Source organism: Parasteatoda tepidariorum, chromosome 6, assembly GCF_982258835.1.
Source record: "Parasteatoda tepidariorum strain Cologne lab strain chromosome 6, Ptep-v5.0, whole genome shotgun sequence".
Lineage (NCBI taxonomy): Eukaryota > Metazoa > Arthropoda > Arachnida > Araneae > Theridiidae > Parasteatoda > Parasteatoda tepidariorum.
In genome coordinates, this window is record NC_141760.1 from 98,655,458 (window position 1) to 98,670,206 (window position 14,749).

At 29.0% G+C, this 14,749-nt stretch overlaps 1 protein-coding gene across 3 annotated transcripts; it reads right to left on the bottom strand.

Annotated features, from left to right (window-relative positions):
- Nucleotides 1-211: 211 nt before the first annotated feature.
- Nucleotides 212-14,537, bottom strand: LOC107438620 (ectonucleoside triphosphate diphosphohydrolase 6). 3 transcript variants are annotated; one of them, XM_071178349.2, is made up of 12 exons: nt 14,455-14,537; nt 11,681-11,937; nt 11,065-11,144; nt 8,939-9,082; nt 8,678-8,753; nt 8,155-8,190; nt 6,709-6,874; nt 6,475-6,539; nt 5,265-5,364; nt 3,809-3,954; nt 3,553-3,716; nt 212-1,204 (listed from the first exon to the last, which is right to left on the bottom strand). In XM_071178349.2, the coding sequence occupies exons 2-12, from the start codon at nt 11,922-11,924 to the stop codon at nt 1,130-1,132; spliced, it is 1,296 nt and encodes a 431-aa protein (XP_071034450.2). In that variant the 5' UTR covers nt 11,925-11,937; nt 14,455-14,537; the 3' UTR covers nt 212-1,129. The 3 variants fall into 3 exon arrangements, with proteins under 3 accessions (XP_071034450.2, XP_087022374.1, XP_071034451.2); XM_087166248.1 differs by lacking the exon at nt 8,155-8,190 and having other exon boundaries at nt 871-1,204; XM_071178350.2 differs by lacking the exon at nt 212-1,204 and having other exon boundaries at nt 3,813-3,954.
- Nucleotides 14,538-14,749: the final 212 nt, after the last annotated feature.

Here is a 14,749-nt window from a genome sequence, read left to right on the forward strand (position 1 = left end):
AATCGTTTGCTTCGGCACAGCCTATCTTACTTAGACATTGAGGACCCTCCATAAATAAAAAAGGATTTTTTTTAATATGTCTAATCTTCTTTTCCTCTTTGTCACAATGTATCACACTTCATCATATTTTTCTACTCTTCTTATCACATGTCACACTATTTTACATAACACTATTAAAATGTACTAGCAGTTCAGAAAAAAACACAAGTTATAGACCATATTTCAAATTTTATTTTTAAATTGTAACAATGAGTTTTAATGATATTTGCCGTCCTTATATCAATAAAGTTTAGATGTGCACTTGCTTTAATGAAACATATGAAAAAAATGTAAAAACTAATTATATAAAAATATTTTATAGGTTGATTTGAAATGTTTTAATTTTAATCAATATGTGTGACTGCCTTATACTCCAAGTGTGACACCACTTATGGGCATACCCTTATGCAATTAAATAAAACATTATATACAATTCAATTGAACAAAAACTGTTATCTATAATGGATTTAAAGATTCGACCCATTGAGAGTAAGTTTAGATTAAGTTAGCATGACAGATAAAATAGAAAGAATTACGGTGTTTAAAATTTTAAATAATATGAAACAGCTAGTTTCGGTAGTTCTGAGAGAATTATGGTTAATACAGTTCCTAATTAACTTAACTTACTAAAACTTGTTTGTAAAAGTCATTACTAATAAATTAACGGCTAATTTATTATCTAACTAGTTAAGTAGCTAACTAATTAAGTATACAAATATAATTTCTGAGTTAAATGTAATGAAAATATTTATGTTTTATTGGATAAATAGTCTGATATTGAATTATTATTTTGAATTATTGGTAGTTTTAAAATATAAATTTGTTTGTATGTTTTTTCTTAATCATTGTAAATCTTTTAAAATTGATTTTAATAATTGAGTTTTCTACAAATCTTCTAAATATTTCAGCTAAATTATTTAGTTGTATATAATTATTACCGAACAAGTTAAATACTAAAACTTTAAATATTATGAACGATATAAAAAACACACGAACACAACATATACACACGAACACAAGCAGAAACAACTAAATCTTTTACATTGTTTAAATTATTTGACAACGGATCGCATATCCACTGAAGTGTGAATCATAACTGTTTCACCACATCGAGAGCCACACCCAAACTCCAGCTTACATCAATTCCGTGAATTTTATTCTGAAACTATTAAACATATATAAATATAGCTCATATATAAATAATAAAATTTGTACATAAAACAATCTTTAAAGATTTATTCTCTTAGCTGTATTAATTTATGATAGAAACGAATACATATTGAAATTTAACTTACCTCAAAGCAAATACTACTAAATGTTTAAAAATATATGCGTGATTATATGATTGCATTGTAGCGTATTGTAAGATTAAACGTAATAATTTTGTTAGTAAGGCTGACTAGGCTTACGGTGCGGTAGTCATTTATGACTCTTGCTACAAAACCTACAAACTAACAGTTCGGTTGAAGATACGTATACTAGAAGTTGCTTTTTATCTTTTCTTATTATTATAGTTTTTAGAAGTTAAGAAAACTTACACAACTGCATATAAGAGATTTTTAAAATTTCTGCGCTATACTAAGCGGAGAGAATTACTTTTGCAGTTTTGAAGTCACAAATGTTGCAAATCATCTTAATGTGATCCATGTGTGTTATTTGAAGCACAATGTAGAAGAATGCTTTCACAAGTTGGCATAGATTTCACAACCTTAAAGTATCACACACGGAGAAAAAAAAATTCTATTAAAATTACCGCACTGTACTATAAAGGCATTTTTGTTAAAAAAAACCATAATTCTGGTTAATAAAACTTAAATACATGATATTTAAATGATTCATTTGGTAATTTTTCGTTCATATGGTACGGTTACTGGAGATTCAGGTTTTGATTTTAAAGCTCTTATTACCACACACTTAGTAAAAAATACAAAACTGGAACGTAAATTTAAGCATATAAATGGTTTTCTTGCCTTGTTCTCCATGATAAAATTATCAAATTGTATCGTATTTACCAAACTTGATCACGAGTATAAAACTATATTTTATTGTTTATTTGACCAAAATCATTACCAACGCGCTTCGGTAAAAACTACTCAGGTTTTTAATGTTTCCATTGAGGTATATATGATAAATTTCATCCGTATTTTGGTAATTTTGACTAACTTTTTTCTCAGTGCAATGAGTTTTCCTCATTTTTTTCTATTCAGAAAATGCAAGGAGAGTATTAAATAATACAATGATTTAAAAGCAATAAACATATTGCTGATGACGAAGCACAAATAATAATCAAGGTATATCTTACGAACTGCATAAATTTTTAATTTTGTCCAAACAATATTGTTTGTATAAAACTAAACTGTTTGATCAAAAATAAACACTTTAAAAATAATTAAATAGCTCAAAGGTAAAAAAATCTTTAAAAAGCACGGTAACAATTCTTATGTATGAAATGAATCACGGAATCTACATTGTGAAGAAGTGGTACCCTCAATATGAATATGTAGGTATGCAATTATATCAGAAATTCACTGTAAATTTCCTCTTAAATTATCAAACTGCTTGAGCAAAGTCGATGCCAACAATTTTTACGAACTAAATGAAATTTAAAAAAAAAACAGTTTTTGAAAGCAATCTCCGAAAAGAATAACTTGAAACGCACATGAACGAGACATGCACATGACATGGCTTATTCCTGCATAAGTATGGATAAAAAAGCTTTCGCTAACTTAAAAGTGAGTCTTATGCTCCTATACAGTTCTAGTTCAAGTCCAAAAGAATCCTATTCATTCTCAGTTCATGTTTAAATGTTTCCTATCCAGCCCCAATTCATTAGTCTACTGTTTCTATCCAGTTCACTGCCTAAAGGATCCTATTCATTCTCAATTCATGATCAAATGCTTCTTATCCAGCCCCAATTCACGAGTCTACGGTTCCTATCCAGTTCTAGTTCACGTCCTAAAGGATCCTATTCATTCTCAGTTTCTTGATCAAATAATTTTATTCAGTCCCAATTCATGATTTTACGGTTCTTATCCAGTTCATGTCCTAAAGGATCCTATTCATTCTTAGTTCATGATCAAAGGTTTCTTATCCATTCATTATTTATGATTAACCAGTTCCTAGTCTATATATCCAAATGGTATGTCTATCCAGTTAAACTAGTTTGGTGTTGTATGTCTTTTTTATAGACCTTGCGTTATTAAACACCACATTCAGTTCAATTCCAGTTCATTCACAAAAAAAAATGTTTTGATCTAAGCATTAAGGTCATGTTATAGAATTATTTATCAAAATAATGTTATAATGTTTTTATACTCGCAGGCATGATAACTTCTTTCATTTTTATCCGATTTACAAAAAATTTATAATATTCAGAACTAATGTAGCAAGTAATGTCGAATTTTTTTAAATACATTTTGTTCATAGTTCTTGATTAGTTTAATAAGAAACTCAGACTCCTTTTAAATTATTAAAGACTTTAGTAATTGAGTAATGACACTTTTTTTTCCTTACCGTTATTTCTTTTTCATGACTGAGTCCTAAGCCATGCTGTAAAAATGCTGTTAAGTAAGTACAGTCGAGGCACGAAAATTTTCCAACAACGGGTGCCTCAGATGAGCAAAATTTAATGCAAGTTTTCACAAGTTCATCGACAGTATATTTTGAGTCGTCTCCGCCTGATGAATAAAAATCAAGAAGTTTATAAAAAAATATATACAGCCTATATATTTTTATGGGAAAAAAAAGCAGTTGAAAGTAAGCCACGTACTTACAACGCCGAGCTCTCCCATATTAATGTTGATAGCGTAAATGTCATGATAATTTAAGTTCGGTGGCCTTTCCACTGTATCTCCAAGAAATTCCATGATTTTTTCGTAACAATGCTCATAACTAAAATTACCTCTTTTCTGGCCGCTGCAAAAAATGGTATGTAATTAACGTAAAATAAATAAGGGGAAAATGGTAAATTTAATGAAAGGAACAAAGGGCGCAAAGTTGCAAACCAAAATTAAACTGCTTACCAGTAGAATATAAAAGATTTTATGTAGTGTGATACTTTAAAAAACAATACGTATAAATGTGGTAGTATAGCCAAAATATAGCTCGTACAAAATTTAACTTTACCTACTGAATGCGAAGATTGAAAAACTTGTAATGGGCTTGGTCACTCACAAACATTTCTCACTTCTGGATTTTATTTTATTTTATAACCGTCGTTGAACAGCCGACCCAATTTCATGGGTTTACGACTACTAACGTTCAACTCCGTAGCCTTGTAATTTTGAACCAATCCAGAAGACAAGGAAACTCCTGGATCAGTACCCCCAGAGGTATTGATTTGTTGTGGGAACATGGAGGACTTTGAGACTCGACAGATTTAACGTGCATCAGTCACCATTTACTACACGGGGAGTCTTCGGCCGGCGAGGATCGAACCGACGACCTCTTGGATATGGGACCAGCGCCCTACCGACCAGGCTATCCCGGCCCTTCACTTCTGGATTTGCCATTGCGCAATTTAGATCAGAAATGAATGAGAACTCTGTTTCAGGTCTACAAGCATTTAAGTTCTTATTCGAATATATTTGTCGCAAGCTGAAATCCAGCTCTTTACAGACAACTAAAGTCAACAAGTTAGGCTAATTATAAAAAATATCTGTCTTTTTAATCGGTTTGACCCTTTTTAGGCTAATTGCAGTGAGTTCACACACATTTAGGCTAAAAATATACTTGTTCGAAAAACTCTCCTTCAGAGCTTAGTCAGCGTGATTTGTTTAAGGCAATTTTTTGTATGCCCAAAATTAAATGATATTATTTAAGCTTTATTGCAAAATTTCTTAGCAAATTTAGCTTCAGTAATTTTGCACAGATTTTCCGATTAAAAGAAATATAAACTGGCTTATAGTAATCCTTGCTCTACCAGGCATATCTGAAAACATTGAAAAATATTCCAATTAGCCTAGCGCATTTCAAAATATCTTAGACTCTTGCAAGGAGGTGAATGTTGTAATTAGCAATGATTTTAAATCTTAAATCGAATTTTATAAAATTCATTCAAAATTGAAATATTTTGAAGGCAAACTAATTTTATTTCACTTTCTCTGAAGTTAAAAATACCAAATGTAATTTTTTAAGAAGAAAAAGACAATTATTCATGATAAGTAAATATAATATGTTAATTTGCAGATATTATTTTCATGAACTGAAGTTGTAAAATAACTCACATGACAACATATCTGGTTGCATTTTGTACCCAGAGTTGAATGTGTGAAGGGTTCATACAAGGGCTGGACAGTATTGCGATGTTTTCATTCTCCGAAAGAGCTAAAACATTGGAATTTCATATGTTATGACTTAAAGTATTAGACATTTGTAATTTAATTCTAATTTTGTTATATTTAAAACGATTAAATTAGGCGGCATAAGATTGGAAAAATTTTCTGTGTTCTTTTCTTGTTTTAGGTGTGACGAAAATTAAATTATTTTCTATTTTTTTGTTCTCTTGCATTGCATTATATTTCATACATAAATGCATTGCTGTAAAAGAAATTAATATAAATTCTGGAGAAAGTGGGTAATATTATCAATCTGAGGGTATTATGTGGACCTATAATTCCCCCATATGTTCGAAATAATTCTAGAGTATCAAATATTTAGATTTCAGTCTGCACTTCATGTTTTATTTACTTCTTTTAAATTTTTTATTTTTACTGATATGCATTTTTTATACTTTTGTCGAAGCTTTCATGGTTCCATGTAGTTCAATACCTAAGAAAGTATCCCATTTATGATTTTTAGATTTGTTTAGAATTAAAAAAAATTAAATAGAAGAAGCCTTATACACTGTAAAAAAATTCTTGATCAAATTATGATTAAAAGTACCGGCACTCAGGGACTCGGTAGTTTTTACCGCATAATCAATTTTTACTGGAACATATTACGAAACAAAAAATCTGATATATCGTAATTTTTACAGTGAAAATTACCGCAAAATCATTCTAATTAAAAAATATTATTGTACTGTATATTACGATAGAATTGATTTTACGGATGATGCACACTAAATATCGGTACTTTTTATCTTAATTTGATCCTAAATTTTTTACAGTGTAGTTTCATTATTTGCGTTACAATCTCAGCGAAGCTATGTGCAAGTAATTTAACAGAATGTAAATTTTTAATTAATGTCAATTTCTTAATTAAATTTATTTTACAGAAATTAACTTAATTTCTGTAACATAAATAGGTGTTTATGGGCTGTTTTCTTGAAAATTAAGTGATGTGTTTTGTATATCAACCTCAAAATTATCATTTAAAAACACCATTGCTAAATAGAAACAGAAATTTAGACTTAAGTGCAATTAATATTGGAAAATTTAGCATACATTTTTGACACAGTACAATTTATTAAAGATATTATTCTTTTTAACTTACCTGTGCCATCGCTTGTCAACTGTAAAATTGATAGTCTTGTAGTTTCATAGCCTAAACCTAAATAACTATTATAAAATTAGATACAAATCAAAAAGTATAACTTGCTTAACGTCTACAAAATGAAATTCTAACATTTATTTTTTACTTTCAAAGTAAACATGAATTTTTATAAACTTTATCAGTAATTTAAAATCGAAGCGAAAATTTAAATACTGTTAAAAAAAATATCCTTACCTTTTAGAGTATATTTCCAATGGTTTATCTGATTCGTTGAATAGAGATGTATAGTTATCCGTTATTAATTTCAAAGTACCTAAATTAACTGTTGAGAAAGCTAATTGTATGGAATCTCCTCCAAATTCTATAAATGCTGCTGAATAACCATCAGTTTTCAATCTACCTAAAATTTTAATCAAATTTATGGTAGTCTACACATTTTATTTAAAAGTAAAATAATTTTTTTTACCGATGATTCAAATATTAGGGTATTCATGTGGGTTATGTTTACGAAAAAAGCATGTTTGAGTTAATTGAAGAGGCTTTTGAACCATTTGGCGCAAATGGGACACCGGTATCCTTTTTTTCTATGCATTTTTAACGTTCTAATAATAAGAAAAAATATATTTCGCACTTTTTATTATAGAAGAACAGCCTAAGAGTTACTTAAAAAATCTGAATTATATTATTACTAAAATATAAAATCCAAAAAAAGTAATTTTAATTTTTCATGTTGTATTTCATAACCATTAAAATGATAAATATAATATTTTTTAAAATTATTTCAACCTAAACTACTACAAAAATGAGCAAAAAGATGAAAATGTGGTTAAAAAAATTATGTGTCAAAGGGATAAAGCTAAAATTTAGATACAAATCAAAATGCGGAACAAATTTTTGATTTTTTTTAAAGAAAACAATCCTTTTTTCTCGTATTTCATCAGCATTAAAATTTGTCCTGAATTTTTTGCTAGTCATTTTATTGTTAAAAACTTCTAACTAGTATTTTTATCTTAATATCAGTAAATATGTTTTAAATGTTTCCTTAATTTATTTTGTTATTTCAATAAAAATGTCAATGCTTTAATTTGCTTCGATCAGTTTCGCGATTTACATTTAAAATAATTTGATACTGCGTAATTTTCTTTTTAATTTTTTCGAGAATTTGTAGATAAAAATCTAAAACAAATCTAATTTTTCTGACAGAAAGTTAAAATAAAAATGCATCCAAAAATTAAAATAAAAATTGATCAGGCTCAAAAAAGTAAAACAAAAATTTTTGAAATTTGATATTTGGTAATTATTTGGTCTAATTTTATCATTTTGGTATCATTGGTATTATTTTAGGGCTTTTCCACGGTTGTGGTTAGTTCGGGGCACAAGGAATTAGTTGAGATATTTGCCAAAACATTTTCGTAAATATGTATCTATTACTGCAATTACTTTGAACCAAATGTTAATTTATGAACAGTTTAATACATATTCACAAAAAAACACTGGTTTAAAATTATAATATCCAATTACACATCATCGTGGAATCACCCTATGAGTTTGGGTCGAAGAATGAATTACATTATTATGACAATTTAAAATTTCATTTATGCGAGTATCACTAATTCCTAGATTAAGTCAATAAATGGTTTTTTAACATATCACGAACAATAATCATTGTATAGATATTACCTAATAAAAAATTTAACGCATACCATCCATATAATCCTGAAAAAAAATAATTTTTCATTAATTATAGAATTTTTTTCAAATATTGTCATAATATCAAAGAAAATGTAGTAAAAAGTACTCTATATAATTTTTTATTGTTATCTTAATTAGAGCAAAGAAATAGTTTTCTATATGAATAAAGCAGAAATATAGGCCAAAAAAAAACATGGTTCATAGACCCAAAAAAAGAACATAGCTTTGGTTCAACAAACAAGAATCTCCATTGGTGTCGAAACACGGCATTTTGTGTTCAGACACTGAAGATTTTTCTTATTTATGGAACTGAAACTATAGTATGTCCGTCTTTAGGGTGTTTATTTACGTTTTATTTGAGGGATTTTGCTTCATTCATATGTATTACAAAGCATATTCCATCTTAATTTCAATATTTTTCTGTAGTTTTACAATTTATGCTACATTAAAATTTATTGGTTTACAATTTTAATGAACAAAAATTAATTACAAAAAGCGATATAATCCGTACCTTCATCCTCTCCTGATATTATAGTAGCACAATTTTCATTGCACACAAAGGAAGAATTTTTAAATATATTTTCTACCTACAAAAAGACAGTAAAAATATTTATTAATATCTTAGAAACTAATTGCATTACATTAAAATTATTACTGTGTACTATTTAGAAAATTTTACTGCGATTAATTATGATAAACTTCAAACAACTAAAGTTTATTTTTGACTATTATAAATGATCAAATAAATAAATTAAGTGTTCAAAAAATATACCTCCTTCAAAATGGAATTCGATGCATGTTTTGGTAATGATCTGAGTCCAGCAGTGCCTTTTAGTGTTACGGGAGTTTCGCTCCATCTCTCAAATGGTATTATATTTTCGGCTTTTTCTAGTAAAAAAGTGACATTTTTTACAACCTAAAATGCAAATAGCTGTTACAGTTATTGGGATCACCATATGCTAATTTGCTTCACTAATTACTTAAATGTGATAGAAACTGAGTTCGAAGATAATAGGCTACAGGTAACAAAAAAAAAAAAACTGTGAGTTATATTATAGTTTTTGTTCCGTATGCTATGCATGAAATCAATTAATATTCATGGAAAAATATTTTATGAATTCTTAAGGATTCATTAAGGATTCTTAAGGATTCATTCATTCTTAAGGATTCTTAAGGATTCATTCATTCTTAAGGATTCGAAGGGAGCTATGGTGGCTTAAAGGATAGACCGTTCGTCTTTCTATGAGGTGAACTGGACTCGAATCCCAGCGATGGCTGTTCGATACGAACTACGCATCCAGCTCACACCGACCACAGTTATGCTGACGTAAAATATCCTCAGTGGTAGACGGATCATGGGTTAGGGTCCCCTTGCTTTCAGGCTAACCGTGGGAGGTTTTCGCAGTTTTGATCTCAATGTAACGCATAAGCGGGTTCCATCAAAAAGTCCTCCACAAAGGCAAATTTCTCCCCCTACTTGATCTAATAGTTCCCTTGTCTTCTAGATTGAGCTCAAAATTGCAATGTTATGGAGTTGAACATTAGCTGTCGTAAACTCAAAAATTGGGTCGGTTGTTCAGCTACGGTTATAATGATTTGAAAGGGTACCTCAAATATGCTAATAAATTAGTGAAGACGATATTTTAAGTTACGAAATCAGACACAAAAACGTACTTTCTCGGAATCAACTTATCTCTTATTCCACGGATTTGGATTTCTAAACCCCCAAAACATAGGGGGTAGTCGCAAGCTGGGAAATATGGTCCTTTTGAATGGTGAAAAGAGCCTCCAAGAACCGAGAGTTTTTACCTCTTAACCCCTTCTTTCTCGCTCCCGTGAAAATGACGGGATGAGATTTCGCCCGTTATTTCTCGCTCCCGTGATATTGACGGGCTGGAGTGTTCAGTAGTAACGCGCCAATAAGAATAAAACTAATTCATTTCTTTTGCCCGGAAAGCATTTTATTTCTCATTTTACACACCCGATGGCAGTACCAGGATATTTTTAACCTAATTGTAGATAGTTAGTTTATTTTAAACAACTTGCAGCATTAATCAAATACATAATACAAATACAAAAGCCAAAAAAATAGGAACGTTTATGACCGTTTTCTTGAAAATTTACCGGTCGTTAAGGGGTTAATATCAACTTTTTGCGTATTTCGCCATATCTCGAGAAATTTTAGAGCAACTTCTTGCACACAATTATAAAATTGATTAATCCAAAGATAATTCCTTGCGAAAAATATTTTTTAGTAAATATTTAGCCTTTTTTATTGTTTTATTTAACATTTGTAGAAATAATTTTGAATTATAAAATGTAGAATTTTTTATATCATTTTAAAGAATATAATTTTATATGGCAGAAGGCAAAATTTTAGTGAAATCGGTTAAAACAGTTCCTGAGATATTGAATTTTAGAATGTGATTTTTTTCGACCAATTTTAAATAAAATGATAAGAAAATGGCAAATACTTAATAAAGTTTCTTTTTTGTGCATGAAATTATCCTCGGATGAAAAATTTTTATAATAGCGAGCAAAAAGTTTTCAATTCACATAAAAAGTTCTAGAGAGATAAAGCGAAATACACGAAAAGTAAAATTAACATTGAGGGGTCCAATCTTTGCACCGCTCTCCGGACAGAACTATTGGGACCATATCTTTCAGATTGTGGCTACCCCTATATTTTGGGTGTCAGAAATCCGAATTCGTCGAAAAAAAGATATGTTTATTCAGAGAAAGTACGTTTTTGTGTCTGATTTCATAACTTAAAATATCGTCCATATATCGTGCCCTATTTAATTCAATTAAACATTTACAATATAATATATTTTTTATCACATCGGATAAAATATTATTTCATCGCATAAAAGGATAATACAAAACAGAAATACATACATTATAAGGTTTATCAGCAAAACTGGTAAGTCCAGGCCCTCCTGTTTTTGCATAATATCCTCCTTTAAGTGCGATTTCACCTAAGAGAAAAGAATACGTTGGCTTTTCGCACAAATATAAAGTTATGAATGAAATGTACGATGCTATTCTGGCAGATGCAGAGTAGATTTAAACCTTCGCGCCGACTATCATAAATATGGGTCAGCAAGAAACGTTATCAGTCAGTATAAAAAGTCAAAACTGGTAACTAAACTAATTCTTTAACAGTATTTTTTACCGTAAAAATCTGTTTTTACCGGAACATGTTGCGGGTCAGAAAATCTGAAATACCGCATTTTTTACAGTAATAATTGCATTAAAATCACTGAATTACTCTAAATAAATGAATATGACTGTAAAAATTACGGTAAAAGTGGATTTTACGGATTATGCACTCAAAGTGCTGGTACTTAATACCGTAATTTATCCGGAATTTTTACAGTGTATTATATTAACAATATTCAAATGTACTTTTTCACATTAAATGAACTCTAAAAAGGACCCTAAATCTCCACTGCATGATTCTCCAATTAAAAGTTTTTAAAAACAATTGGCGTACAAATCCGAAAACACTTACTTGAATTGGAAATAAAATGAAATATACGCATGCTTGTACTCTTACTGCCTCCTTCAAATACGATGATGTATTTTTCACCTGGCTGTTGTTCTTCAGAAGTTAAGACTTGTCTAACATTTGTAAAAGGTTGAATTTCTACTTGTAAAATGTATAATAATATCGATGCGACAATAATGAAAAACAGGAATTTCATTGTGGGTTGGTTGATGATGTTCTTTTTCCATATTGAAGGTACAACTGTCATCTTGAGCTTGTGCCTAGAAAAACAAACCTATTTTGAACATTCAAGTGTTGCAAATAAATGAAGGTTGAATAAATCTAAATGCTTATAAGAAATTAATACGTTTTTAATAACATTCAGTTTTCTATTTATTCTGCTTCATGTTTAATAATTTCAGTGTATATTTTAGAGTAATTAATTATTTTGTATAGTGTCAAATAATCCCTCATTATTACACTAGATTTTAGATTCTGTTTATCTGTTTATATTGTTGATCGGTTTAATTCCAATTTCATTTACAAAAATGCAAATAATAAAGGGATAGATGTTTCTTGCCCTTCAACGTTTCTAATGACATAATTTTATAGTATCTTATATTGTGTTCTTTTTTAGAATAGTTAGTAGTATTTCCTTTTATGGGCTGCCTGTCACTAACGATGTTTTTTTGAAACTCTATTTCACCAAAAATAAATAAGTAAATAAATAAAAAAAATAATGAATAAAAACCTAGTTTAAATGCCGTAAACTAAATTATAATTTCAAATTATATACATTACGCATGGTTAAATTTTATTTAGAATCCCTTTAGAGCTGACAAGTAGCTTAAATATTCCAAAAATTGTTAAACGATTTTAAAAATCTCCAAATTGGCGAGATTTTTCAAAAATTATTAAAATCGATTAATCATTCTCAATGTTAATAAAATTTTGTGAGCCCAGAATGTGCTGTGTTAGAATAACTTTTATTAGTGAAGTAACAAGTATTACAAAATTAGTTCAATACTTCTTATATTCATTAAAATATGACTCCTCTTCATGTTAAAATTTTACGCCAATTTCCTAATTAGTATAATGAGCTCTTGTGATCAGAGTCCGATCTTCCATTGTGAGAGAGTCAGATTTTCATTGTGAGAGAGTCAGATTTTCTATATGAATGTATGCCACATTATTCCCTAAAAAAATCTTTATTTCATATGAAGAGAGAGTTTTTAAAAAAAACAACAACCTAAAAGCAATTCAATTCAGTCCCTCGAGGAGTTAATCTTTTTGAGATAAATACGCCGTAAATACTTGGCATATTACCAGACATATTACTTGGTGTTCGCATCTTTGGATATTAATAAATAATTTAAGGTTATAATTAATGTCATAGCTAATAAAAGTCAACAACTAAGTAATTAGCTAGGAGATACCTTGTGTTAAATCATGGCTGCATAATATAAACGGGATATTGTTTTAATTAGTTAAATTAAAAGTGAATATGTTTTAAATATTAATTAATGCTTGAATTAAAAATTTAAAACTGTCTTGTTGCATTGTTAGCAATGATAATGGGATACCTGCACGTGACGTAGTGTGGGAGTCACGATCCTAATTGGTTGTTGAAACGTGGCATTTTTTTATATTAGCAACTGCTCTTTTCATTCTATTTCGAGTAAGCCAAACCCGTCAAGTATAAGTTCTCTTAAGTGCTACATTCTAAATTCTTTCAGGAAGATCCTTTCGCAAAGATTTCAATTCGTCTACTATATATTTACACAGAGACTTAAGGCCATGTGGAAAATTATACTAATTATGCATCGAAGTAGCCAAGACCACAAATCAAAACTATATCACGGTTACAGTAAAATGCATAAACAAATATTAAATCCAAGTTAATTAAAAGTAGTAGACTAAAAGGAATTATATTTCAACTAATTCGATGTGCGATACGGCTCTGCGTTTCATTTATTTATCATTAATTAACATTCTACCTTAGGTAGAGAAATTTAGCTGAACTTTAATACTCCATTTTGCTGATGAAAATTAGCTGGTGCTGACGTCATAGATCACATGTGTGGGTATGGGAGGTCTTTTTCTTCTTGAAGTGCAATTACCCAATTAATGTACTCTCTATTAAGTAATTCACTTCAACTTTTCCTTTCAAATACATTTCTTTTTTTAATTTTCGGCTTTAAAGATCATTCTGAACTGAATAAAACTTTTCAGTAAAAAAAAATATTATTTTATTAAAAAATATAGGTTTAAGCAACATAGTTAAATAATTTATAATAAGATTTATTGCATAAAAATATTTAATACACATATTTCCTTCTGAATCTATAAACAAAAAATTTTGTCTTGAAAATGGGTTTTTAATTTCTTCACACATGAAAATGTTATTTGAACCCATATATTTATGATATAGTCGAATACATAGCATACCTGCCAACTTTTAATCCTTTCCATTATCATTTTTTCCAGTGGTATTAAAATGGAATTAAAACTTCAATTTTAAGCAAACAAATACGTTGTATTTGAGAAACCTTAAGTTGACAACCATGATAGTAACGCACATTAATATATGTGCTTGATTTTTGTAAGATTAGTGGTGATCAAAATCATTTAAAAATTAAGTTTATAAAAGAAAAAAAGTATATATTTACTACCACTTTAAATATAAAAATAAAATCTTCCGGAAAATCCGGAAGAGTTGGCAGGTATGACATAGAGTTATGATACATTCTAGAAAAAGAATTGGCTATTAAATAATTCAAATAAATGTATACACTTACTCAAACTGTTGGAAGTGATCAAATAATCATCGGAAAATATTACGCACATGCGCAGAAAGTGGGATTAATTTTAAGCCTATGTGGTGTTTTGTCTGTTTGCAAAGTAAATTAATGCTGCAGGTGGAAAAACAGGATATTTTTTGAGATAGCAAAACAAAAATATCTTTCATGAAATTTTCTTATAATAAATAAAATAGATGTATCCAAGTTATAGTCTTCCATCAGTAATTAATTAATAAAACTAAACTGAAGAAACATCAGTTTTTTATTGAAGTTTGAAACTTTATTACTAGTT

Coding starts and splice junctions, on each gene's coding strand:
- LOC107438620 (XM_071178349.2), bottom strand. CDS start 11,924: ATGACAGTTGTACCTTCAATATGGAAAAAGAACATCATCAACCAACCC. Junction 11,145..11,680: donor TCATTTTATTTCCAATTCAA/GTAAGTGTTTTC, acceptor CTTTTCTCTTAG/GTGAAATCGCACTTAAAGGA. Junction 6,875..8,154: donor TGCGTTAAATTTTTTATTAG/GTAATATCTATA, acceptor TTAAAATTTTAG/GTAGATTGAAAACTGATGGT.